Source organism: Tetrao urogallus (genome assembly GCF_951394365.1).
Source record: "Tetrao urogallus genome assembly, chromosome: 1".
NCBI classification, from domain to species: domain Eukaryota; kingdom Metazoa; phylum Chordata; class Aves; order Galliformes; family Phasianidae; genus Tetrao; species Tetrao urogallus.
Window position 1 is genome coordinate 166,916,327 of NC_136813.1, and position 25,638 is coordinate 166,941,964.

The 25,638-nt window shown below is 37.7% G+C and overlaps 1 protein-coding gene across 2 annotated transcripts in view; it reads right to left on the bottom strand.

The window, feature by feature from the left end:
- Positions 1-1,830: 1,830 nt before the first annotated feature.
- DOCK4 (dedicator of cytokinesis 4) overlaps positions 1,831-25,638 on the bottom strand; it is a gene marked incomplete at both ends in the record, with an annotated part of 237,507 nt that continues 213,699 nt past the window's right edge. For both annotated transcript variants that reach the window (XM_079536116.1, XM_079536115.1), the window contains 14 exons: positions 1,831-2,247; positions 5,276-5,337; positions 6,212-6,325; positions 10,238-10,310; positions 13,633-13,742; positions 13,970-14,051; positions 14,560-14,680; positions 14,947-15,068; positions 15,954-16,073; positions 17,881-17,964; positions 21,238-21,414; positions 23,025-23,111; positions 23,839-24,005; positions 24,677-24,818. In XM_079536116.1, the coding sequence (XP_079392242.1) occupies positions 1,831-2,247; positions 5,276-5,337; positions 6,212-6,325; positions 10,238-10,310; positions 13,633-13,742; positions 13,970-14,051; positions 14,560-14,680; positions 14,947-15,068; positions 15,954-16,073; positions 17,881-17,964; positions 21,238-21,414; positions 23,025-23,111; positions 23,839-24,005; positions 24,677-24,818 (1,878 nt within the window). The remainder of the gene's footprint in view (positions 2,248-5,275; positions 5,338-6,211; positions 6,326-10,237; positions 10,311-13,632; positions 13,743-13,969; positions 14,052-14,559; positions 14,681-14,946; positions 15,069-15,953; positions 16,074-17,880; positions 17,965-21,237; positions 21,415-23,024; positions 23,112-23,838; positions 24,006-24,676; positions 24,819-25,638) is intronic.

Sequence of the window (25,638 nt, forward strand, 5' to 3'; positions counted from 1 at the left end):
ACACCTTATTTAAACCCCAAGTATTACCTCTTTCTACCAGCATAAATACGGAGCTTTCTGCACCTCTTATGATGTGGTTACAGACACAAAAATGTTATAGTTGAAAGCGAGAGCTAGTTCAAGGAATTTCAGACTTTGAAATCAGCAAGATACAAAGCTAAAATTCGTATGTTCCTTTTCAAGTTATGAATACTTTCACTAAAACATAAATATTTTAACATATATTAATTTTTCTGACATTCAAAATTGTAAAGTCAATATGGCAGAATTATTGTTAAAAGCACATATTTACAAATATTCTTTTTTCCATACATAAAGTATTTGGCATAATTATAACAATCTTACTGCATACACAACTGTTTGCTTCTTTTTCACATAATGGTACACTCCTTATTAAAATTTACCAATTATGTACAAAAATACTCAAACATTTATTATAGAAAACCTCTATAACCACCATCAGCAGCTTATAACTGCTTTAGAGAATATAAAAAGTGGTCACTTTCTTCCAGTTAAGCTATCAACAAATTGGACACAGCTAAAATCAACGTGAGCTTCCCAACAAAAGAGGGAGAATATCTTTAACAGCGTGATTTAAAATGCAGTTCATACATCTGTTCCCAAGCACGTGTTAAATGGTCAGTAAAAGAAAGAGGATACCAAAAATACATACAGAAGGTGCTTTTGTCCCTACGGCTTGGCATGGTGTTAGCTTTCCAGATGCCAGTCACTAAGGTATGCCCGAAGGCCAAACACTGTCCTCTGACAGCAGACGAGGGTGATGAACACGACCTAAAAAGCGAACCCCAGCCTAATGCACTGCTACATACACATCCAAAGAGCCGTTTGGAATTTTTGCTAGGTTTATACAAAACTGTTAATGAACTCTGAATTTCCTTCTGAACTACTTTTTTTTTTTTTTTTTAAATAAATATCCAGTAATTCATATTCATACTTTGTTTAGTGTATTGCCCTCGCATGACTTGGTGCTAACTCTAACAATCAAATTAGATGAGTGTGTTTTTTGTACCCATGTAATACAGTGACTGTATTTTAGGGTGAACTCTCAAAAACAGCAGAGGAAGAAGACCTCCACTAGCAATTAAACAAACAAACAAACAAACAAAAGAAACATTAACTGGAACAATAAAGGTCATTTGCACCTGATAAAGCAAAGGATGCACTGGATACCCTAATACAGTAATGGCAGCAGAAAGCTGCTCTACACTGAATGAAACGCAGGCATCTTTCCATCTTAAAAGTAACAGCAACCAAGTGTTTGCTTCAAAAATTCCAAAGCACATTCTCGCTCAGCTCTCTGCAGTATAACTTGCATCATATCCGTTCTTCCACAGACATTTGAAACAACCAACCCATCCACTGCATGGGAGAAATGACTTCCCACCTACTTGTGGAAACAGCTGAGCCTACAGACTGCTCTGTTAGACCACGTGCTGCTATTTCTAGCAGTAAAGTCCCAGTCAGTACATTTTGTTTTGTCAGGAGCATTCATCTGGCTCACACGAGAATTGCAGGGGTTTACGTTGAAACTTTTAAATAAAAATAAAGTACAAAGGAAAGCATTTATCAGTATTCACCACCATGACATTAAAAGAGTCTCTCTTTCATGCTTCCTATAATATCTGGCAACCTAAATTAGTAATTTCATTTTAAAATGTGCAACGTAACATCAATAAGCATTTGAAAGTTACCGAAAGGGAAAGGTGGGCAAAATATTAAAGTGCCTAACTAAACGCATTTTACCATTTTTTAAAAATATTATTCCTTAAATGGTAAAGAATTCCTTGTGATCAGATCCCAAAGGGCTCCTCATAGCTGGGACACCTTGCGCGGCAACGGCCGGGGCCGCGGGGCCGGCTCAGTCCTCCTGCTGTTGCTCTCCGCGTTGCTGGGCCGGCCCAGCTGCGGCTTGGGCGGCAGGGCAGGGGGGTCGGTGGGCGGGATGGAGAGGCTGTGAGGTAGAGGGACGGGGCGCTTCAAAGTCCGCTCGTACACGCTGTAAGGCGGCGGGGTTTTGCTTTCCTTCCTCACGGGCTCCTCCGGGACGCTGTAGCTCGGGACCGGCGGTTCGCTGCTTTGACTTTCAAAACCCGACGTCTCCGAGGTGCTGCATCGGCTGAGCGAAGAGATGCCGCTGCTGTAGCTCCCCGACAGCACCGGGGAGTTGGATACGAGCCCCGTGGAATGGTACTCCACCGGAGACGGCGTGAATGACTGCACAGAGCCCTGCTCAAAAGAAAGGGCGTGAGAAGAGATTAGCGGCGCTGAACTGGGGAAGGCACTCCGGTGCTCGGGCTGTAAACGCACAGAGGCACTTGCGCAGGTTCTGAAGCTTGGTAAATGTAGCGCTGCATCTTGGTTTTAATTAAGATTTAGTAAAAAAACAATAAAGACTCATTTCAGGAGTACCCAAGTACACCCTAAGCAGTGCTCATGCCGGTAATTCATTTAAGTGAAAGCAAAACTGTATTTAATTGTTGTCTTACTATCTGGAAAAATCTGGAAGCCTTTAAAATGAGCTCTCAGCTTTCCCAGTTCTTTTAAGTGAAATCCATACCCACTCATAGTGTCTGCCTAGTGATGTCCTGCCCTCTAATGCCAAAACACGGCATTTGCATCACTTTCCATGCTGATGCTGCAATCTCTCCCTCAACATTCATTTTCCAAAGCTTTTCTCACAACTTCAGTGCACGGTCATGCAACAAAAGCACATTTACATAGTGGAGTTTGAACTGCGGCCCAACCCCATCCCCAGGTGATTTTTGGATGCACTGTGCCACTGTGCATGACACAAAACACCATCACAGCCCCAGGGACAAAGAAGGGTGAAGACATGAGGGTGTGTGGGAAGGTGAGAGCCAGGGAGCTGAGGGCTCAGCACCAGCACTGACAAAAAGCAGAGGGCAGGGACAGTAAAGCCATCACGGAGAAGTCCTATTCTAGTGGAACAAGTTCAGCAACTGCTCTAACAGGTTAGAGTACACCTTACAAGTTGGGAAAGTTTGGCAACTTACCTAATTGTGACTAGAGCAATCAGACAACCTAGACTTAACAGTCTCAAGCACAGGCTGAAAAATGGATGGAGAAATCATATCAAAGACAAATTCCTGACCCCACTTCTATTTAGACTGCTTGGCACCCAACTGCTCAGCTTTAGATGAAATTGTGAGCTGTGCAACAAGGGTAGGGAGGAATGGCAGAGGAGCAAAAACGTATAGAGCTGGCTGCACTGACTTCATTCCACTGAGATAATCTCATTTACTAGGACTGGATCCACAGCACGCTGAAACCAGTAGAAAAATCTTCATTTGCATCAGGTTTTGTACTAGGATGGCAGCATGTAACAGTTGGAACAAAGACTAAAAACTGAGCCGTGTGAGCTAAGGAAAAACAGAGCAGATTGTCCTGCAACCTCAGTGCATGCTGAAGATATTTCGCATGTTGTGGAGATGCTGCATATTAAGCACTTGCTTCAGATTCAAACCCTCTATTTCTAAGGAAGGCATAGCTGCACTCTTATCTATGCAAACATCCAGGGTCAAAGTTTTCAAGTAAATAGTGTAATTGGTTCAAGTTTCAAGAGCAGTAGACACTTGGGTTAAGTGACTGTAGATAAAAATTAGAGGCTTGGCTTTTGACATTCAGAACACAAGCAAATACATGTAAATACTGCCTGCTTCAATTTAGCAGCTGAGCAGGAGCAAGTACTTCATTCCTGACAGCGCTGCAGATTCTGTATCATAATGAATAACAGTCTAGGCACCAAAGGAGTCTGGATGTTCATGGCTGCCTGGAGTGAAATCCAGCAACTCTCCGAAGTTTCATGGGCCAGCATTCCTCTACTCTCAAGCAGCAATCCAGAGTTTGGCTGTAAAATGCTCAAATTCCACCCAGGCCTTTAGAAGGAAAGGTTAGGACAAGTTTTAAACACCTTAGGAAACATCAATAACGAGTCAATTCAAGAACACAGGCACAGTTAGTCACTTTTTGTGCAACATTCTAATGCTCTGAAGAGATTCCTAGTAAGAATTTGATCAGAAACTTGGCATCAGCGCTCACTTCAACAGGTGTACCATGGTAACGGGACTACAGTACACTTGATAGCAAGCACAATTACTCTCTGTTGAAACAGAGCCACTTTGCGGCCACAAGTGGAAAACTAACAGGTGTGTGGGACAATAAAGAAGAAAATGATTGCAGAATTATGATTAAGAACCTCAAGGGGAAAGGAGGTGTTTTGGGATGTCACTTCCCTTCTCCTCAGGGGATGTGCACATTTGTGGCATTTATTATGCACTGAATACCTGAGCGATCACTTTAGCAGGAATGCTCTCTAACTGAAGCACCAGTCTTGCTCATTTTGATTTGCTCTAGGTTGTTGACTCCCATATTTCCAACAGCACAACTCTCTCAGCTTGCATGCGTTAGCAGAAGTTATCCCTGAGACTAATAAGCTGTGTGTCAATAGTGAGGTTTTCCTGGAGAATGCAGGCTGTGCACTGATGCCCTGCAGTGCTGCTGGAGACAAAGATTTCCTGGTCAAGTTTTGTAACCAATAAGCTGTCGCACAACAAATCTTCAAATACATCGAAACAGAAATGAAACCTGCTAAGAGGATCCCCTCTTGCTACAGGTGCCTAACTGTCAGAGAAGAACCGATGTTCATTCACAGCCTCTGCTTAATGTTTCCTACTGATAGGCTTCAAACTATTTCCAGCTTCTCCCCTGGGTTGCCCTATAGAGGCAATGAGTATTAAAATTAGTGGAGCAGGAATTACCCTCTGAGACTCCTAAGAGAAGCATTGGATGTTGGAGGAGTAAGAGGAATGGGCTGCACAACAGGTTCTCCTTAACTGGCATCTCCTGCCACTGTTGGAGATGGCGTTCTGGACTAAGTAGATCAGATAACACTTCTTACATTTATTTTGTACACTCCATTCTTTCCCTTTACTCAAGAGAGCTTGATTATGCACATAGGTGAGAAGTCTAATATTGACACTGTGAAGATTAGATTTCTTACCTGCAGTTTTTAAAGTCTTCAGATCTGTGATTGTTATGGCTATTTACTCTTGTGAATGAATTTTGTACAGGCATATAATAATATGTACAAAATCTAATAATAATGAATAAAAATGCTAATATAATGGAAGCAGAATATAAAATAAATTCAAATAACATATTAAATACATATGATATACCCCACAGCACATACGATCTGTCCCACAAAGGAGGTTGACTTGCAAAAAGCCAGTACCTTCATTGGTGATCTGCCAGCAGGAGAAGGGGAAACAGAGGCTATGTGTCTTGCTGGTGATGCTGTAAATTGAAAAAGATTACAATGCAGTCTTTGCATTACAGTTTTCGTTAAGAAATCTTCTAAAGAGGTAAGAGATGATCCCACAAATATCTCTAGTGCTCTCTGTACTTGCTCAGTAGTTGCAAGTAGTCTTAAAAATTCTGTTTCTTTTTTCAGGATTATCTCGCAGTACAACAAGTGTAAGAAATTTCTGCAGCCATCTTCCATGACCAATTTTATATCATGTAAATTTGTTTATACCCTATCAAACAATAACAGGATTCAAAGAAAACAAGTATTTTCTGCTCCCCCTTTTCCCTTTCCTTTTTCCTAAGAAATACATTCCATATTTTAATGTCAAATAAGAAAAACTACAATACGAAATGTACTTTGAGGCATAAGGCTGAAACTTCTAAAAGTTTCCGCTCCCTTGAGAACAATTATATTTCTAATACTACTTAATCTGTCTGTTCTTTACATGGAAATTAGTCTTTTGAAGGGCAAATTAGTTATAGTAATGGAACTCACATACTTCCATGACTGCTGAGCATTTTCTGGCATGTAAGATTCTTTTTCATTAACAATCATTTCCAACTGCTAACCTCTAATTACTGTAAGATCAAAAGATTAAATTTGATCATCCACCCTGGTATCAGAATAAAGTGTCTGAAATTCCACAGTCATTAAGTGAAGAGGCAAAGTACTGAAAACAGAATGCTACAAATAAGCTTAATGAGAGGAAAATATATGCAGTTCTACAGCCTTCCATGTCAGTAATTGAATAATAAACTAGACTGCCCAGAAAGTTAAATGTTAGTCAGAGTGGATAGAATCCAAGCCCTCAAGTAAATCATTTTTTGATTGGAGTTTAGACCAAAATGTCCATTAACTCACCCGTCTGTGCAGGTCTAGGTGGTACAGGAGGAGATATAAGCTTCCCACTGTCTAATGTGTTTCTGGCTTCTTTCCCACTGTCCAGGCTCCAGCTGCTGGGAGTAGCATTTACAGCTGGAAGAGAATGGAAAAGCTGACACAGGCATCACTACTTCTAGCTGTCACTTTCAGGCTCTCTGACTTGCTTTTCTTTGTTTGGCTACAAATATACGGAATGAAAACTAACTGCATGCCTAGAAAGCTCTGATACTTACATCAGGATTTGAAAGGCTCTTAAATAACGCCTGTCAGTCTCCTGATTTGCCTAACCTATGCATTTGGCCCTCCAGTCAGTTTGAGGCCATATAGCAATTTGGACCATTGATAACAACAGCAGCTGAGATAGGGCTCTGTTGCACTGCAAATCTGGCCTCAAAAGGAGATAAGCTTGAAGCCTGTTAATATTATCAGTTTATCTTTGTACAAAGCCCTATTTAGAAGTTTCTAGGCAGAGGAGGACAGATTATTCATATTCTGTTTCCATTAACTCATTTTATATACAGAATGGACTAAAGATGGGAACTTGCCAAATTCCAATCAACGTCCCTCGGAAAGCCTTCAGCTAGCAGGCTTTTGGTGCCAGAACTGAAAGGTGGAAAGAAGGGCACAAAATTGAGGGAGTGAGAATGGGGAGAAATAAAAGTGTTTGAAGAAAATCAAATGAATACATTATTATGGATTAGCACAACTTATATACATTGTTTGTATAGGTGGTTCAGGATCATGCAAATCAAATATCACCTTGACATGTGTAAAACTGGCTGTTCTGCTTATCTGTGTTACTTTTTACCAAACACCATGACTTTAACTAAATGATCCCCATAAGGCTGGGAACAGTTTCCATACTAAAACTGGATCATTACTTGTCTTCATACAGTCATTACTATCAGAAAGAACAAGTCGGACAGAAAGTTAGGGCATTTAACATGAACAGCACACTAACTAAAAATCTGCAGTTTTTCTTACACGTCCTGAGAACAGTGAAGAAGCTGCTTCCAAAGAAAATTAACAAAAAAAATGAGACAAACAAGTTTTTAAAAAAAAAAAAACAAAAGCACTGGGAGGTGAAGAATTCCTGAGACCCCAAACCTCTTCCACCAAATCCAAAGCTTTTTTGGGAAATAACATGATCATGCCTGGCTTTGACAGTTTCCTTCTTGTTGGCTTATACTGCACACGTGAGAAGAGACCTACCTGGATGGACTTTGTGCTCATTTACAAAGATTAAATGAAAAGCAAAGTACTGCTGCTAAACACCAAATGATGTTATCAGTTATTGCTATTGCAGCAACACTAAGGTATTTCAGAAGGACGGAAAGGCACTGTGCTACTCTATACAAGACTTAACACAATAAGTACAGTACAAATAACATTTGTTTTATAGCTGTAACAATATTGGTACAGTATAATTGCACGTTAATTGACCCTGAGAACATCACACTGAATAATCAGTCTATTTTCTAGACGATCATTTTGCCTTTTTATTGTCAGATCATGCAATTCATTGTTTGCTTTTTATTGTAAGCTGTCACCTGGCAATGTGGTTTTGCCTTCATCCTAAAAACAGCTTGGCACCAGGCCTGAGTACTTCAAATTACTGAATCTATTGAGAAGCTACTTTTTCCTTTCAAGTTACCCATGCAGTTAGTTTTTTGGACTGCTTAAGTCTCTGGGAGATAGTATTTATTTTAACAACTCTACAGTGTACTTGGCTGCATAGGCCATTACAAAAGCTTTGACATTTTCACATTATTTTATGTTTTTCATTCTGTGAAAAATTTTACATCAAAAGATGTAAAAATTCTTATACAAATCAGCTCTTAGTGAACAAAATCTGATTCCTAGCCAGTTCTTGTTATAGTTTTGAAATGTTTTGAATACATTTATTTTACTGTAACCTTAAATCAAGGTGCAGCGAAAGGTAGCACTTAACAAAATTATGGCACATATGATGGATTCAGGGCATATAACAAAATACTGGAAAACAACTTTGCAAACAATATTGAATTTCCCCATGTGAAAAATTATAAAAGAAAATACTTTGTTTATTGACATTCATTGGTTTCTTATTTACTCAAATTAGGCCAAAGTGTAACCAAAAGCACAGCAACACAGTTTGTCTAGGGGATTTGCAGGTAGAGAACTTCAGCACTCTGCACACTTCTTTAGCTTCCTTTTGCCCCAGCCTCCAGAAGTTCATCTTCTCTAGGCTTCAGCTTCCCACACTTCTCTCTAACATGACAGTTGGATGGGGGAAGATTTCTCTAGCAGCCTGCTGCAATGTTCTACTGCACTGTCCTTTTCCGCGAACCTTTGGGCCCTTAGGAGCATAGCACTCAGTCCAAACAGACATTGCTTTTCCCCTTTTTTGGCAGTGTTTTGAAGCTTAAGAATATTAGCATGTTTTATTTGTGAGAGCTGCTCTGACAGAAATGCCTTCTATGCTATTATGTTGGTGCACGACATCAGAGGTGGATGTTGGTGGCATGGCTGAACCTTCTCGTCAATATCCCTTACTTTTTGTTGCCTTGAGACAGATGGCAGCAGAGGAACAGTCTGACAGAATGGTGTCTGCCATGGAAATGCGTATGAAGCAAAAGGGGTGCCAGTGAATTCCTCCAGGCAGAAAAAATGGCACCATTTGTAAAGGACCAACAGAAAACACTTTCTGCCTTTCTGAGGTGTTCTTGATATACCTCAAACACTTGCAGCACGCAGCCATCATCGTGACAACCAGTTGGAGGCCATTATTTGTGAGGCATGAGATCCCATGCAAACAGGACAGTCTTACCTCATTCACAACCACTACCTTTCCTGCAAGAAAATTCTTGCTACAAACTTATTTTTGACAAACTTGTTATTGAGAATTCACTTGTTTATCACCTTGGGATGATGCATGTGCAAACCTTTCAGACATAAAAGGATGCCTGAGAGGGGTCCCACTTCTTCGCCATCATCATTGCTGTTGATGTGTTCAAGACTACGACCTCTGGACATTCATCCCCCCCATCCCTTCTCTGTCCCCAGTAGGTTGGAATTCCTGGGGAACATTGGAACTCCTCAAAATAGACCAGTGATCTTTTTTCTGTCTGTCTCTCTGACTCTGTTTCTCTCAATTTCTCTTGTGGGTGATCTCTCTTTCTCTGTCCATCTCTCTGTCTCCTTTGCTCTTTGTCCATTTTCCTACATTTTCTCTCTCTGTTCTTTTTATCTCATAAAGTTGTTAAGTAATTGCAAGATTTATTTCACTTTCTTAGAGGTCATAGCTCTTGTAAAGTCATTAAGTCATAAAGTTGTTAAGTAATTGTGAGACTGATTTTGGCTTCTTAAGGTTGTATAGTTTAGCTCTGCAGTTTAAGATAGGTTTTCAGTGTGTCATCTTCTCAAGTCATAACGTTTAGCTGTGCAAGCAGGACAGATTTAATTGTTAAAGTGCCAGTATTTCTATGATAATCGTGTGCCAAAATCTGGATAAGTGTAGTAAACAGATTCTTACTAAAATTGATGATTGCATACGGATCTCTGCATGTCATATCTTATGGACAGGACACGACATTGCTGACATTCACTGATGCTTGCTGATCAGTTATGGAGACCTAACAGTGGATGTGAGCACAGTGAGGCGGTTGGTGGTGCGTTTCAGCTGCAGTGACAGAGACATGAAAGACGAGCCACGCTCCAGACAGCTATGCACAGCTGTCATAGCACAGAATGAAGAGCATCTCTATCAGCTCACCCACATGAATTGGCTAAGGGTGGTAACTACATTGAAAAACAGTGTTTTTGTAGCTGAGAATTTGCTCTATCAAATAGCGTTATTGTGCTTTTTGTATGTGTTGTAGTTTCCATGGAATTAAATAGAGGCACTACTTTTGGAGAGACCTATGTAATATTTTGAAACTCAGAGATAATGTTATATGCTCAAGACAACGTGCATTATATTTTCACTGATTACCAAGGTTAGTAAGGTGCAAAATTTCCACTCACCTTTGTCAGGGCCAGGCAGATTAGAATCACTTCGTGGCAAAGCACCATCTCCAATATGATTGAACAACATTCTCTGTAAATCAAGAGCAGAATGGTTTATTCATAACTGCAGTTGTGAGTAACCTTTAAGAGAATAAATATATTTTTGTTATTATCCCTACCACACGGGACTACTTGGAGGTAGAGTAATAAATATCACCTAAGAACATAAATACTTGAATAAAAACGGGTACACAAAGAATGTGTGTACTAGTCTGAAAACTGTACACACTGAAATCAGTGGGAGGGTTATAACATACTGAATTCTGACAGTTTCCTGCTCCCTGAATGACAAAATGGGGCTCAGTCCTCAGTCAGGTATCTGACTGAGTTAACCTGACTGAATACTAAACACATGGAGGAGCTGATTTGCTATCTTTGAAAAGCATTATGTGTTATTTCCAATGCTAACCTTTTTCTACCAGTATCACTCTTGCTTCTCTTCCGGAAAAGACCTGATCAAAGTCTCTTCTTCTTTCTTTTTGGGTTGATTTTAAAAAATAATCACAGTAAATTTATGAAATGATTTTATAATTCCACCAATTATTTCTTTTGGCAACATTCAAATTATCATTGGGTCACTATTTTGTCTTGACAACAGGAACAAACAAAATACAGTCAATCCCGCAAGTAATTCAGATGTACAGTCCAAAGGAAACAAGAACAGAGGAAACATTATGCCATTTTTTTAAAAGATAAAGTGAGGCAATATGTGAAATCCAAATCTGTAAATCTCTATTCTCTTATCTCCTCCCCGTGTTCACAGAGCCAAGTCATTGAGACATGATGCTATGGTTCCACACAATGACAAATCCTGCTGCAGAGCAATCATCATGGATCTAACACATTGCAGCTCTGTGTTACAGAATGAGGGACAGATACTTAGCCAATCCTACTTGATTTAAAACACTTCATATGAGAATGAGTTGGTAGATTTTGAGTTGACTAGGTTTGCTGTCTTGCTGTACTAATCATACTGGATCAGGCATAATCTGTTTTCCCAAAGCTACCGTTAAACTGAGGTGACGTAACTACATATTTACTGATAGAAAATGTGGTCATATATTCCTGCCTGATTTGGGCCAAATGTTCACTGCATAGAGATTCTGTGGGATATTAGGACCTGGTGGGCAAGTGTGGTGATGTTTCTGAAATCTCTTATGTTGTGAAGGTCAAGAGCAGAAGCTGAAAAAGCAACTGAAATTGGAGAAGCTAAAAGAGGCAAAAAGCTTCGTGATTTACAGAGATATGAGGACGTATTGAAACAATGGAATATAAAACCATACAGAAGAGCAAGAGCAATCACAGGATATTTAATGAAACTCAAGAGAATCAAAAACATGAAAGCCAAAATGCTCCACTAAGAAGAAGTAAAGCACAAAAACTAAGAAGAAGTAAAGCACAAAAACTAAAAGAACCAGTCAACAACAAGAGACATCCACTCTCAGCTTATGGGAGGAGCTAGAGACACACCATACAACTGCTCAGCCAGAGATCAAAAAGCAATCACAAACAGATGGTGACCAAACACAGCTGTACATAGATGACCTTGAGCAGCAATTTCAATGAAGAGATCAGATGAAGTACTGCTGTGGTATGCTTCTATGCAATCCATCAAACTTCCTTAAAACACAGAGATGGATTTGGACTTGAAAAACATTAATTTTGCCTGTGCATCTCATTCTTCCAGGTTGAAATCTATTGTGAACCTTGCATTCATTAAGCTAAGGACCTTCATAAATGGGTGATCTTTTTTGTGTGACTGTAGTGTGAAGCTCTAACCAAGACTGTAAAAGTTAACTTGTGTTAGAATAAAAGCAGAAAGCATGATTTAAAACTTGACCATCTAAATTCTGACAAGAGTTCCAGGTATTCTTCAGATATATCTCCTTACAGTTGTTCTTTGAGGATTTCTTTTTCCCATCTTCCTCATGAGGCAGAGAATCAGAACTTGCCTTCTGATCACAGTTCATTTTTAATGCTCAGAAAACAGAGCATCAGAGAAATTGCACCTTTTCCCAGAAAGATACATCCTCATTCACAGTTATAAGGGTAAAACTGTCAGACCTTCTCATCTTTGAAACATGCTTCACTGTACAAGCAAGATAATTTTCTACTTACCCTCTCTTGGGACACTGAGGGTAGAGACAGATTGGGAGATTTTGCTGCCAGGCGAGTCTCTGAGAGCGTGGAGGCTGGGCATACATGCTCCTCAGCCTCCCTTATCGAATCTCGGGTGGAGTGGGAAACAGAAGCCGCATTCCACTTGGCAAAGCAAGAGTTTGCAGTCTGGGAGCAAAAATGGGATAATTTTTCTTTGCGGCAAGCTGTAAAACCGCATTATTTAAAGAACACCTCCTGATCTTTCCTGTATGTTGGTTTGGCTCCACAACTAGTGAGAAAGTGCCCAGTTGATATACCAGCAATTACTGACACTGTTGTTAAGTCTGGCTCAGCTTTAATAATAATTCTTAAGCCCTCAGGTAACAGCAAGAGGACTTCAACAGAAAGGAAGAAGTAGTTAAATCAAGAGCCAATTCAATAACTGAAGAAGAAAGAGACAAGAATACAATAACTGCAGAGAAACCAGAAATCCAATTCTAAAATTCTATCAAAGTCAAAACTTGTGGTGGAAATGAGAACTGCTGCTGAAAAGAGGGCCTTTCACAAGATACTTATGTTTTCTTCTTTCTCAGCTTCAGCAAGATGTGCATAGTGTGATACTGTAGATTGAAACAACATCTATAGAAAAGGAAAACACTTTAGGAAAACAGGTCCATTCAGAAGAAAAGATGAAATAAGGATTCAAAACTGCCTAGCTTACCAAGCCCATTTTGCATTTCAGATAACTGGAAAAGATTTGAACTTTATACAGACCTATGTACCAGTAATTTTAAGATAAGGACTCAACTTATTATTTCCTCTGGAGTAACAAAACACCATTCTTTTCCAAAACTCCGCTGAAAACAGAAATTGCCACATGGAGTGGGTTACGATCTCACAGTGGCTAGGATTATCTATTTCAGAAGAAAATGAAGGAAGTTTCCAGTTTTTCTTCTTCCCCAGATTGAGCAAACACTGCTGTTTCAGTCAATCAGGATATGCCGGTCTTTCTGCAATGAGTAAATATCCAAACTAGATCTCAATCTTAAAAAGGAAGCAGAAATGTAACCAAATACAGTATATTCTTTTCACATCTCTTTTGTGTGTGCGTTTGTGTGTGTATTAAGAAGCTATCTGCTTATAGAAACCAAAATACTGAAAATTAACAGCACTGTGCAGACAGTGAAACTGCTCAAAGTTCAACAAGTGCCTTTATCATCTTCTTAACTAGAGTTAAGCAGTTATCTTCCTACCTGCGAGGCTTCCAAAGAAGTAGGGTAGATGGCACTGCAGGGTCGCTCTCTGGGGGACAGGCAAGAGTTTTCTCGGGAATGCTTGTGTTTGTCAGATAACAGAGGAGAGGCTAGAACATAAATGTGTCAAGTGATTTCACACTGAAATTCAGTCATCTCGATTCTAAAGACTATTTACGACAAAGAAATCCTCAGCCACTACTAATGCTCATTCTTGAAAAAAAAAAAAAAAAGGGCTAAATTTGATGTCTGCTGACATCATGCAAAAATTATCTAAAGATTCAGCTGTGAAACAGATCAAGAATCATTTAATTCAGTTTACTACGGGAGGACTGACCTCTTGCACTGGATGGAGCAGAACTGGTCACATTAGGTGAAGCAGAATGAGTAGAGCTCAAACTTGAGGTAGATGGACTTGGCTGTGTAAAGAAAAGATAGTGTTGTTACTACATCATACTTACTAGTTTGGAAAGAAAAATTTTAAATGTATTTCACTCAAACTTTTTTTTTTTAATAATTGTAAAACAAAGCACTAATAATTTGTTATTGATTTTTCAGCAAAACAGTGTAAAACACATTTCCTGTAACTAGACAAAAAGCTTTAGAACAGTATCAAGTAGAAATACAATTAATACATTAACATAATTACATCAGTGTGATTGCCGAACAGAAAAGTCTGGGTAAAGTCAGATAATTTTGCATAGCACATTGAATTTGACAAAAATTCTTACTTGAAGTTTGGAAGAAAATGTTACATAAAAATTGTTCTTTGTAAGTCAAGGAGGCTAACAAACCATTTAAATATGTTTTTAGAATGTATCAGCAGTAACGTTTAGATTTCTGAATGAACTAACAGAAGCATTAATTTAGTAAATAACTTCACAAGAAAAAAAAAAAAGTAGTTTCAAGAATGACAATAATTTGTACCTGCATGTTAAAAACTTCATCAGAGCTTTCTGACTGCCCAGTGATATTGCTGACTTCAGCAGAAGCTTGGGATGACAGTGATGAGGATGAATACCGATTGACAGCTGGGTAACTCAAAGGACTATTTTAAAGATAATGAAACACAAAATGATTTACTCTAGTTGTCAGTTATAATTTTTCATGTGAAAACAATACATGCTATTAATCTCCACAATTTAATCTAAATTTTCTAAAGAGGAAGAAGAGGGAAAAAAGAGACAGAAGCAGCTTTTCATACCTGAAGATACTTCAGACTGATCTTAGAGAAAGCACATACACAATAAAAGTATTCTATGGATCATCTTCCACGAGTAAAAAGATCTATCAATTTCTAGTAATTTAACTTGCCTGCGTCGTGGTATTACCCGAGCACCATCTGGACTCATAGAAACAGGTACTGAGTTTCGACAGACACGAGGACTTCCATTTGGAAAATGGATAGGGCTAGCTTGTATACAGGCAGAATATTCCTGCAAGTTGTTAAAAGAAGATTAATTGAAACGAACATTTTATTGAGTAGTTATATCTGCATTTTATCCTGCTAAGAAGTACTTGAGGGGCCTGGTGGATGAAAAGCTGTACATGAGTCAGCAGTGTGCTCTTGCATCTCAGAGGGCCAACAGTATCAAAAGAGGGGTGACCAGCAGGGCAAGGGAGATGACTGTCCCCTTCTGCTCTGCCCTCATGAAGTCCCACCAGGAGTACTGCTTTCAGGGCCTTCAGCACAAGAAAGGCAGAGGCCATGAAGATGATCAGAGGGCTGAAGCACCTCTCTAGAAGAAAGGCTGAGGGAGCTGGGCTTGGAGAAGAGAAGACTCCAGGGAGACCTCACTGTGGCCTTCCAGAACTTAGAGGGAGCTTATAAGCACAAAGGAGGCCAACTTTTTACATGGTCTAATAGTAATAGGACAAGGGAGATTTAGGTTAAGTGTTACAAAGAAATTCTTCAGTCAGAGGGTTTGGAATTGGGAGGTTTTTGAGGTCCCTTCCAGTCCAAACCATTCTTTTAGATTAGCCTCATCATTAGAAAAAAAATAGTTTAACTTTTTGCTGATGATACTTTCCCTGAAGTCAAATATGATTATCTAGCTGTAGGTGCCCTGTTCAATGCAGTGGAGTTGGACTAGATGACCTATAATGGTCCCTTCCAGTTCTAAGAATTCTATGATTCTATGATTTTTCTCTTACTGCATGGAAAGTGAATTAACTTTCCCTATGCTCTGTGATACTGTAATTCTGTAAGATGTAATGTGGACAAATAACCAAAAGATGTCACTATTTGTTGCTTAGGAAAATTAACCACTGTTACCGCGGCTAGACTGTCTTCTGGTTCATCTGTGCACCCGCTCATATACCTGTATTCCCAAGCTAGACTTCATCACAAAGAACTGATCCACCAGCTTTTTGTGCAAAGGCCTCATGTCCTGGGGCACAAACTTCTCATGCACAGCTAAGCCAAACTCCAGAATTTGGGCCTGTAGGAGAGTCAGGAGGAAAAAGACGAAAAAATACATTTTAGATCTCTTTTCTTTACACTTCTATCTCTGAACAACCCAGAGAGTATCTTAGGAATCCAAACAAACAACAACAAAAAACATAACTAAAATGCATATTAAAATAATTTGTTTGCATCCCTGAGAGACCTGTAATCAAAGCAGATCTAAAAGTCTGAGACGAAAATCAGTGACACACATATGGTACTTCTCATTTTACTTGGGCAACCTTGCCCACAGCAGGGGGTTGGATGTTTCTATGATTAAATGAATTGATAACCTCTGAATTATAAATTAAAAGAGTTAGCGATATTAACCTGTAACTTGAAAAACACTGGAATGTAACATTAATATATATTACCTAATTTAAAATGAGCTCAGTGAGTTTGCTTTTGTTTATACTACGAATATCTGTGCCTTCGTCTGGTCTGACCAAAAGATATCACTAATATCACTACTCTGACAAAAAACAAAAAAATGGAATTTCCATCTTGCTAAATTCCAATACTCTGAACTTTTTATCCTAATCTGGCAAGAAAGCTTGACATTTCAACATGCTGCATAGAGTACAGATAGGTAAAAGTCAGTTAAAAGAGCTGAAATGCTATGATAAATTGATCAAAATAATTTGTTTCAGTATTTCCAGCCTTCTTATGCATAATTCCCCTGTTGGATAGTCTGCCAATAATCTGTATACTTATAAGCACAAAGTATAAAGACACAAAGACTCTGAATTATAATGGTTAGGTCTCTGCATCCTGACATTTTCTGAGGGATAGAGAAGATGGAAACATTCTCCTTTCATGTCTCCCAGTGAAAAATTCTAAATCTTTTCCTTTGCTTTATTCACTGTCTCTTAAAAAGAGACTATTTTAAGTTTAATCATTTGGCTTATTGCATAAGCAAATCAATATCTGGGGATAATTTTATAATCATCTTGCTTTGGTGAAACAAATGTAAACAAAGAGTAAAATAAATAATAATTAAGAAACCCAGTGGCTGTTTTATAACATAATCAAATTCTAGAACCTGATTCATACGCAGTTCATTTATTTTTAATTTCAAAAATTTTGGTATTGAATTCTACAGGAATATTCGTAATGTCAGGACTACAATAAATAGGGAAACGAAGAAATAACAGAATAATTATTTAGTGCATAAAAATTCAATTCTGTGATTATATCACCTGGTGTTTATTTTACTGCCTAACCAGACAGGCAATTGTTGTTAGTGCTATTAGATATCTTACACTGTGTGTGCGTTCTCATATACTAAACACTATAGTAAAAATGATGTTTGTTCTGTCCTAGTGGTAAAATGCAATGTACAAATATTTGTTTAAGCCAAACCATTTGCTGAGAATACTGTTTATTCTGTAGTAGTACTAAAATACATTGTGCAAATATTTGCATATGATCAGCACTGTACAAAAATTTGCCTCTTGTTTGACTTTTAATTTATAATAGTTTGAAGTGTTTAAGAGGGACAGAAAGAACTAGGGAGAATATATTAACATGATCTGGAAACATGCTTATATATGAAGCTTCTGTCTATTTGCAAACTAATTCAGAAAATACTGGAGACTATTAAGCAGTTAGTAACCTGTGCAACGTGATGTAGCGAGCTTACTTTGGCAGGGGGTTGGACTCTATGATCTCTGGAGATCCCTTGCAACCCCTACAATTCTGTGATTCTGTAACCTCTGAAATTTTGTACTTTATTTTGGGACACATCATTTCAGCTAGAACAGCTGAGAGGGTGACCTAGCCAGGATTTTTCACCACTTTACCTGCTCAAGCATCAGCTCCCTCAAGCGTGTAATCTTCTCTCCATCTTCTGGATGGTTCAAAACATATTCTTTGACAAAGAATGCCTAAACGAAAACAACAAAAAAAACAAACAAAAAAACCACAAAATAACAAAGCAAGTAGAAACAAATCTAGTTTTTTGTTTTTTGTTTTTGTTTTTTAGCCAACAGTTTCTTCATTGTATTTTTGAAACAAAAGCTCTTTTTGCAACACTAAACAAGTGGTTTTTCATTTCCACACTGGTGGAGAATATGAATGAATAAAATGGAGCCCTTCTTGAAGTGTAATTCAACCAGTTGCTCAATATCCTGGACAGATCCTGAATCAAATTTGGAAACTGGCAAATCACAGATGAAATGAAGCAAAGATTACCTTAAATAAATATCTCTCTCCCACTGATTGTGAACTAGGAGTTTCAAATAATTGCAAAGAGTTAGAGAAGCCTTTTCATACTAGGAGGTTTGCTATCATTTAAATACAAAGATACCGCAAGGACAGCATGGAATTGTAAGCTACTATATGTATCAAAACCATGCCAGTATTGTGAGAGCATTTCTCACAGTATCCTATACACTCTTATAATTCATATTTGAAAGAACTCATGATGATATTGATTTCAGAAAGCCACACTTTTTCACTTCAGGAGCATCTGACAAACAATACTTGAGTGTTACATGACTTTCCATCCCACTTCTAGTGCTCTAATTGTACCAGTCATAATACCCTGAAATCATTTTTATCTACCAACCATGGCCTGCACATAGCAGTCACCTTTTTGTTCACACTTGCATTTTAGCATGGTACCTATCCTATCCCGCAAGGGGACTGTACTCAATTCACAACTCTGCTTAGCTCTATTCTATATAGAAAATACCCAGCAGCTCATTTGAGAGATTTACAGACTTTCTCAGATGTGCCTTTGTCACAGAAGATCCCCGTTTACATACACAGTTTTCTCTCCATAGAGTTGAGAGGATAATAGTGGCTGCTTTGTGCTGTTTCCCACTTGTCTTAGTGATTCACTCATTTAGCCCTTACAAGGCCCTCCAACCAATTTCAGCTATTAAAATTTTTGCTGTGCGTAATGATTTGTAAATATAGGCAACAGTGGAGCTGGAGATTAAAATACCCCTTTCTCTGACAGTTCCAAAATTTCATGCTGTGGCAGCTCATGAGACCTGTCTAGAAAATGCTGATACTGTAGCAAAGACTATTTATTTTACATGGCTCTCTCACTGCAGATAAGTCAGTTTGAAGTCTTACAGGTTTAAATTGCAAAAAGGAGCCCTCTGATACTGCTTGCTAAATTCTCATATCCCAAACTTCTGACAGCTGCTTTATTTCCCCCTCATCTGAAAATCTTGATGTGTTTTCAATATTGAGCAGGTGGTGTCCCAGTAGTTTTGGGCTGAGATTTATACAGAACTGCAAGAACTGTAGAATGAGTCAGAGATGTAATAATTTCAGCAAAATCCCCAGTATTTTAAGAGGAAAAAAATAATCAGAATTCAATTAAATCTAGTAAGTCTTGGAGCCCATGTTTTCCAATAATTAAACATGAAAGTGTTTCTACTCAGTTCCAAGCACATGCAAAGTAATTAAAAGAAAAATACGTTATAGCACAAAGTGCAGTGTAAGAGCTGTTAGTTAACGAGCACAAAACATACTTCATGCTTTTTAGCATAAAGCATACAGAAAGATATTGCATAAGAGCTACCACTTCTCTAGATTTTCCTAGGAAGTATTTCCGTACTAAAAGCAGTGAATGAAAGGGTAGCTCAAATATCAGCCAAGTTACTGCACGATTCGAGACAACCCCTTTTTATTATCAGGAGAAAAGACGGGGAAGAAAAAAAGCAGAATCAAGAAGGTAGCAGTTGACCAAAAGGGATTATTTGCTGGATCTTTTACTTTTTTAAACTGGGAAAGTTGCCAAAAGGGAAATAAAGCATCTGTAAAGACACAGTCACTTACCTCACGACCACATATTTGGTGAAACATATATGTTGTAATGTCCTATCTTAGATACACAGCCAAAGAGAGAGAAGAGGGGGGGTACAGGACAAAGGGGAATAAAAAGCTACAAACGAAGACTATCTAGGAGACAAAGAATTGTAGCTAAGAACGGTGAAAAGAATGGAATGAGCTAGAACCTTCAGTATGCTCCTGAATAATGGAGAACTATGCAGACACATCTAGCCAGCTCAGATGAAATTCATCTATAGTGCTAATTCAAATTGTCAAACTATGTCAGACATAGCTCTGACATGTCTATATTGCTCCAGCAACTCCATCTGCGGTGCTTTGTTTTGCTAAATAAGCTTTGTTGTCAGTTTTCTTTAAAGGCAGCTGGGAGACACCAAATATAGTATTTCTTTACCTTAGCTCCACAGCTTTCATAAATGCTGCAGTATTAACGACAGTTTCTAACACTATAGCAGAATGAATCTCTTGTAGTTTAACTCAAATGCAGCTTTATCAAATTTACCTCTGCTGAATGAACAACAAATTTTACAGCCTTTAAGACAAGCGGGTGGTTATTCAACTTGAAATTTTCAGTGGAAAAGGCACAAGTAGCTAATTCAAGTATTTCAAACGACTACTGTGAAAAACTGTGAGATCAAGCCAGGCTGAGAAAAATAGCCCTCCTTTCTTTTTATTGCTATTTCAAAATCTCACAAGTTTGTGAAAATACAACATCCCCAAAATTTAAGCTTTTCTTAAGATGATTGAGAGATTATGATAACCAGGCACAGATTCTGGGGTCTAATCTAGCACTGAGATAGAAGTTTGGATATTTTACAAGTAGAGCAGTTACAGCTCACTAGATTTTTCCAGAAAACAGTTCTCCTCTAGAATATGGAAGGGCAGAAGAATAAGGATATAGAAAAATGATTCCATAAGATAAATATATTTGTTGTTATGAATTATTTCTCTTAAATCAGAACATCATCTCACAAAAGGAAATGTGCTGGTCAGCCAGAAGTATCTCCTTACTTGGGTTGGGTTGTACATATTACAGCAATATAGTTAGAACTGGCTACTTCTTAAGAAAGATAATAAAGAAAAGCACTAACCACTAAAGAATACAAGGCGAATGTTAATGTTCTCATTACTGGAGGATATTTATGACATTATCTGCAGCAAAACAGTCGTTCCCATAAAGCTATATATATTTAACATCAGCTCACACCTAAACTGCAATATAAATGCCATTAAATGTATAATTTATAATAGTTTCTATCCTCAATTCATACAGAATTTATCAGTTCAGAGAAATAATTAGAAAGAAACAGTCTTGTAAAAGATTTTTTATAAACACAACATAAATTGCTCACCTCTTGGTATCTAGTAACACCACCATTAACCGCTGCATCAATGACCCCATTCAGACACATTGTGAGAGGGTTAATGTTTTGCATCTGTCGAGTTTGACACTGACTGATCAGTGTTCTCAGTTGCTGGTTCTTATTTTCTAAGACTTCAATGGCATTCTCAAGGGGACTCATTTCCACCTGAAAGGGTGGTGAGGAAAATCAGTTAAAAGATGAACTATATTAAAGGTGATTTTTTTGTTGAATTCTAAACCTAAAAATAACATTATTCTATGTTGTAGTATAACATGGCAGAAAGATTTGTTTTTCAACAAAACAAATATCTGAACAGAGAGACATCAGGTAATCAAGGGCCAAAGCAAAGAACCCTCTCTAGCAGGTTAATTATCTGACCCTGGGAGATTGCTCAGCATCTGCTACAAAACACATACTTCAGCATGTGGTAAAATTTGGGATGGGAAGTTTTTGTGAATTGTCCTTGGTAACTCTCCTTAATTAGGGGGGAGGTCAGAGAAGGCTTCATTGCACGTAAGGACACAGAGCAAAGCTTAAGCATGGGCGAGATAGTTCCCATACCCAACTTATAGTATAGTCAACAGCTAGATGGTATGGATGAGAAATTGGAATGTAAGCTTTGATGATAATCAAGTTACAGTCAAGGGCAGTCATTGAACAGGATGTGCCTGTCTTCCAGAGCGTGAGGAAGCTCTACTCACTGTTGGCATGAACTGTAGGAAAAGCAAAAAGCAGAGAGATGGGAAGAGGGCCTGTAGTTGGCATATCTTACCAAAACATTAAAGCACAAATATGAGTCATCATCTAGTACGTGCCCAGAAAAAAATATGAGAATTAGCTATAGGAAATGGTGACTATAATGGCAATATAGTAAATGGGGTGGTTCTTCTATATTCCAATTTCAGTGTAATAATTAGTTTGAAGGTCTGTGTAAGGTCTTTGTGGAAGTCGACTATCAAAATTTTGTGTTGCACACATTTATTTTTTTAATTTTTAACTAAATTACTTTTTTTTGTTTTCTGCAAGACAGTTCAGTTTTACAACAGTAACCCTGTAATTAATGGGATTTTTGTTAAGAATAGCTTTAATAGGAAGGGAAGAAAATTACAGGTGTTTTGTTCTCTGGCTCAACAACTGACCAATTTTTTCAGAGATTTTTATACTATGAGCACTGCTTAGAATACATCTGGAAAGCATTTAAGGATTTTCGAAGAAATAAAACAAGGAATGAGAAGAAATTACAATGTGTCAGTAAAAGATTGCTACAGTAGACCCAATTCCTACAAGGTCTGTGTAGGCATGCTTCCATGGGCACGCTGAGAAGTGACAATTTCAACAGAGCCCTAGGTAGAAATAGTGATATACCCACATGGCATTTATTACAGTACAGGGAATGGAGAATACTTACATTTCAGGAATGCTAAAAGACACATTAAACTACAGATATTCTAAGTATTAAATTTTATGCTGAAAGAAGTAATTTGTTCACAATAAGTATTGCCTTTTACTGAGTTCTGGCTGCCCATTATTGTTCATGGCTTCTTTTTTTTCTCACCTGTTTAAATGAACCATAAATCTGGTTTCCTTGTAATACTTTATGGGATAAGAGAAACTGAACAACTCAAAATACTTTGTAAATAATTTTGTTGTAGTTGGCTTCAAAACTTGCACAAATAAATTACATCTGGCCAATTAATCTTAAGGTTGTTTTCCAATAAGGTATGGATGCAGAAGTAAAGCAACACAATACAGATTGCAGTCAGTCTTATACTCACTACTTCACGTTTTTCCACTTCAAACCAACGAGAGATTCCAGGTAAACTCTGCACCAAGATCAGCGTAGTTCTCTCCACCCACAAGCTCTGCAATATACAAAATCAATTTATTTCCATAATTTACTTCTAGAAGTTTTTTGACTATTCCCAATTTTCTTTGTAAATAAATCCACTTAACAAACAGCATACATAAAGGAAAAAAAAAAACTAACATCCAGGAATCTATTGAAATGTCCATTGCAGAAGCCTACGATTTTCACGTTTCTCAGAACTTTCTCAACTAAGCAGTCATTTCTGCCACTTCTCAACTCTTATACAGATGGTATTATTCTATATTATTATCTCTGAGACAAGCTGTAAGTTCAAAGGTACTTTTTAGTTTCTATGTCACAGGAATGGAACATTATGCTATATCTTAGTCAAAACTGTCTTTCCTCTGCTCTCAGTAGAGGGAATTTTTGGTAATCCTATCTATACCACAGAAGATTAACTTAGCAATGTTTACCTGTCTACCTTATAGGCTTCTCTGGAGAAGGCTGCTCTCCTCTCTGCAGTTCTGCCTTCGATGTATCATCAAAGTAAAAAAAAAGCAGGTATTTTTTGCTCCCCTATCATCGTATACAGAAAGACTTTGCAGCTCTTATATAACTATTACAAGAATTTTAACTAAAATGAAGAGTAAAAGAGTCAAATTTGACCTATTGTTTCCTTTAGAGAATTTGTCAGAACACACTCAGAGCAATAACACAGCTGTAACTGATGTTTCAAATAAATCCTTAGGTCTTGTAGTTTGGGAAAGTGTGTGGTACTCTACCTTGAACTCATTCTCCTTGTCCTTGGTACCTTTGTGAAATGGCCTGTCATATCGGAATCGCCAGATGTGATTTACTTTGTAAAAACTCTTGATGTTATCTGGAATGCCATCTCTCTGCAGGACCTCTTGATTTTCTGGTATTGGTGTCACAGCATAGATCTGCAAGTCTGTATGTAAAGAGTTAAGGCTATTCCACGTCACTGAAATTAGCAAAGCACATTGCCTCCTGAGATATGACAGAATAAAAATTGTTTTCAAAGTCTGTATCATTAAATGCTTCTAGAATACTAATGGCTTAGGAAATTAATTTCAGGCATTTTTTAATTATTTGGGATTTGTTTGGTTTTTTCGGTTTTTTTTGTTTGTTTGTTTGTTTGTTTGGTGTTTTTTGTTGTTTTTTTTTTTTTTGAAATCTCTTATTTAAAAAAAAAAAAGAGAGAGAGAGAAATAGAGCTACTTACATGTAATAGTATATGGAAGAAAAGAATTTAATTAAATATATTCTTATATACTGGATGTCATGCCATGCCAGCATTATATTTTATTGTAAGAACTTGAGGTATTGTAATTTGAACTGACACACCATTATCAAAGCAATGAGAGTTCCATGAGCATTTCTGGTTGAAGTAAGAATCTTAATAATCAAGAAATTTTGAACAAAACCAAGAATTATGTGAAAATAAGTCTGAACAAAACAGAGTGAGTGGGACAAATTGCAGGGGACTTCTTACCTACCATTTAAGTGGAAGCTGATAGTTATTGAAATTGGTTATAGAGGTACCTACATTATTTAAAAACTAGACAATTAAGTGGCATGGGTTTGTGATTATGCGGATACACTGCGCTTCTGCCTGAAAGATTGTCTCATCTGGTTGATTTGCATGTTGCATAGCAATGGCATGTGGGAACTCATTCAACATTCGCTGCTGGAAGGCCTCCAGTCTTTCGTAGTCATGTCCTCGACAAACGAATTCCTTATTCTGAGAAAAAATATGAAAAAAAACAAGAGCAAATTATGCAAAAATGAATGGGTATCATTAAATAGATTTAAACACACAGTCTTAAATACACTTTAAGGGCAATTTTTACGTCATTTTATCACGAAGAAGGAAAAAGATAAGAATCAAGAGGCCAGGAGAAAATAAGAAATCTAGATGAAGGAATATTTACTATATAAATGATGTTTTATTCAGAAGTCTGGTAAAATGAATAATAAAAATCTGAAAAATCTGAAGGGAAAAATTGTGTAGCTAACCTAAGATAGCAGACTGTTTAACATATGAAATGAAAACATAATGCAACGAACAGTTAAAACTATGAAATCAACTGACAGTCCATAAGGAATAAGAAAACTTTCTTTCAACCTGGATGCTCACAATGAAGTTGCACCATTGTTTTCCTGAAACATGAACACAAGTTTTACATGAGCTTTCTGGATCTGAAGCACTCACTGGAACTTGTCCCCAACTGTGGTGCTGCTGAGGGCTTCTTATAGGTTTGAAATAAAGGAAATTACCATTTTTCTAAAAATAATATCTAATGAACTTTATTTTTACATCTATGTTAGAAAACTCTCTAAAGTCATTACTAATGTGTTCTCCTGAAGCTGATTTAGATAGAAATTGTAGCTTTCCTTATAGTATCTTTACAAGGGACAGAAAGCACTGAAGTCTTCCATGGAAACTGCTATAAGAAACCAACTGCAATACTGCTAGTGTGCAACCAGAAATTAACATTTGAAAGCTTTCCTCTGAAGCTTTATTCTTTATTCCTTCAATGGCAAATATACCAGACTTTCTA